Raw genomic sequence first — 619 nt, 5'->3', positions numbered from 1 at the left:
GAAGGGTCCAGCATGGGAAGCGCAAGCAAGTAGCCCTTAGCTTCTGGCTTTCTCTCCCAGCTGTTGTGGGACGCTCGCAAGTCAGGGAGTGGTCTTTGTGGTTCATACCAGGCACTGTCCTTGGCCAGAACTGGGACTAAAGTGAATCATGACTGCAGAAAATCCAACAGATCAGAGTACTCCTGTCCAGTGATAGGGACCAGCCTTGAGCCATCTGACTGTCAGAATTACTAGTTATAATTTGTTTTAATTCTTGTGGCAAATGCTTCTCAATTTTTGACACATCCACTTCAAAATGGTGTAGTTAATGGTCTTTGGATGCTCTGGTTATATTGTTTCAGTTAGTTTTACTCTGAACAAATACTTGGTATAATTAAAAGATGTATGATGGGTTATGTGAACTGACTACACGAATGTTGCCATATTGGAAGGAAAAAAGCAGTTCAAAGCTTCTAAACTCTGGGAGCAGCATCTAGTTGTCTGTAGCAGGAGAATCTTCGTTGTATAGTAAAGCTTCTCAAAGATGTTGCTGATCTTGCTTCTGTTAAGATTATCTTCTTTTTTTCTTCCCCTCGTAATCTAGATGATAGAGGATGTGCTGGGGGAAGGTTCAGTGTCT

General features: G+C 42.0%; 1 protein-coding gene across 2 annotated transcripts in view; it reads left to right on the top strand.

Annotated features, from left to right (window-relative positions):
• Positions 1-619, top strand: part of EIF4ENIF1 (eukaryotic translation initiation factor 4E nuclear import factor 1) — a 20560-nt gene that overhangs the window by 9686 nt on the left and 10255 nt on the right. For both annotated transcript variants that reach the window (XM_010289837.1, XM_010289838.1), the window contains one exon: positions 584-619. This exon is cut by the window's right edge and continues 115 nt beyond it. In XM_010289837.1, coding sequence (XP_010288139.1) covers positions 584-619 — 36 coding nt within the window. The remainder of the gene's footprint in view (positions 1-583) is intronic.

This window comes from Phaethon lepturus, unplaced genomic scaffold, assembly GCF_000687285.1.
Source record: "Phaethon lepturus isolate BGI_N335 unplaced genomic scaffold, ASM68728v1 scaffold2706, whole genome shotgun sequence".
NCBI classification, from domain to species: Eukaryota; Metazoa; Chordata; class Aves; order Phaethontiformes; family Phaethontidae; genus Phaethon; species Phaethon lepturus.
Note: the sequence above shows the minus strand (reverse complement) of the source record. Positions and strands in the feature narration are given on the sequence as shown.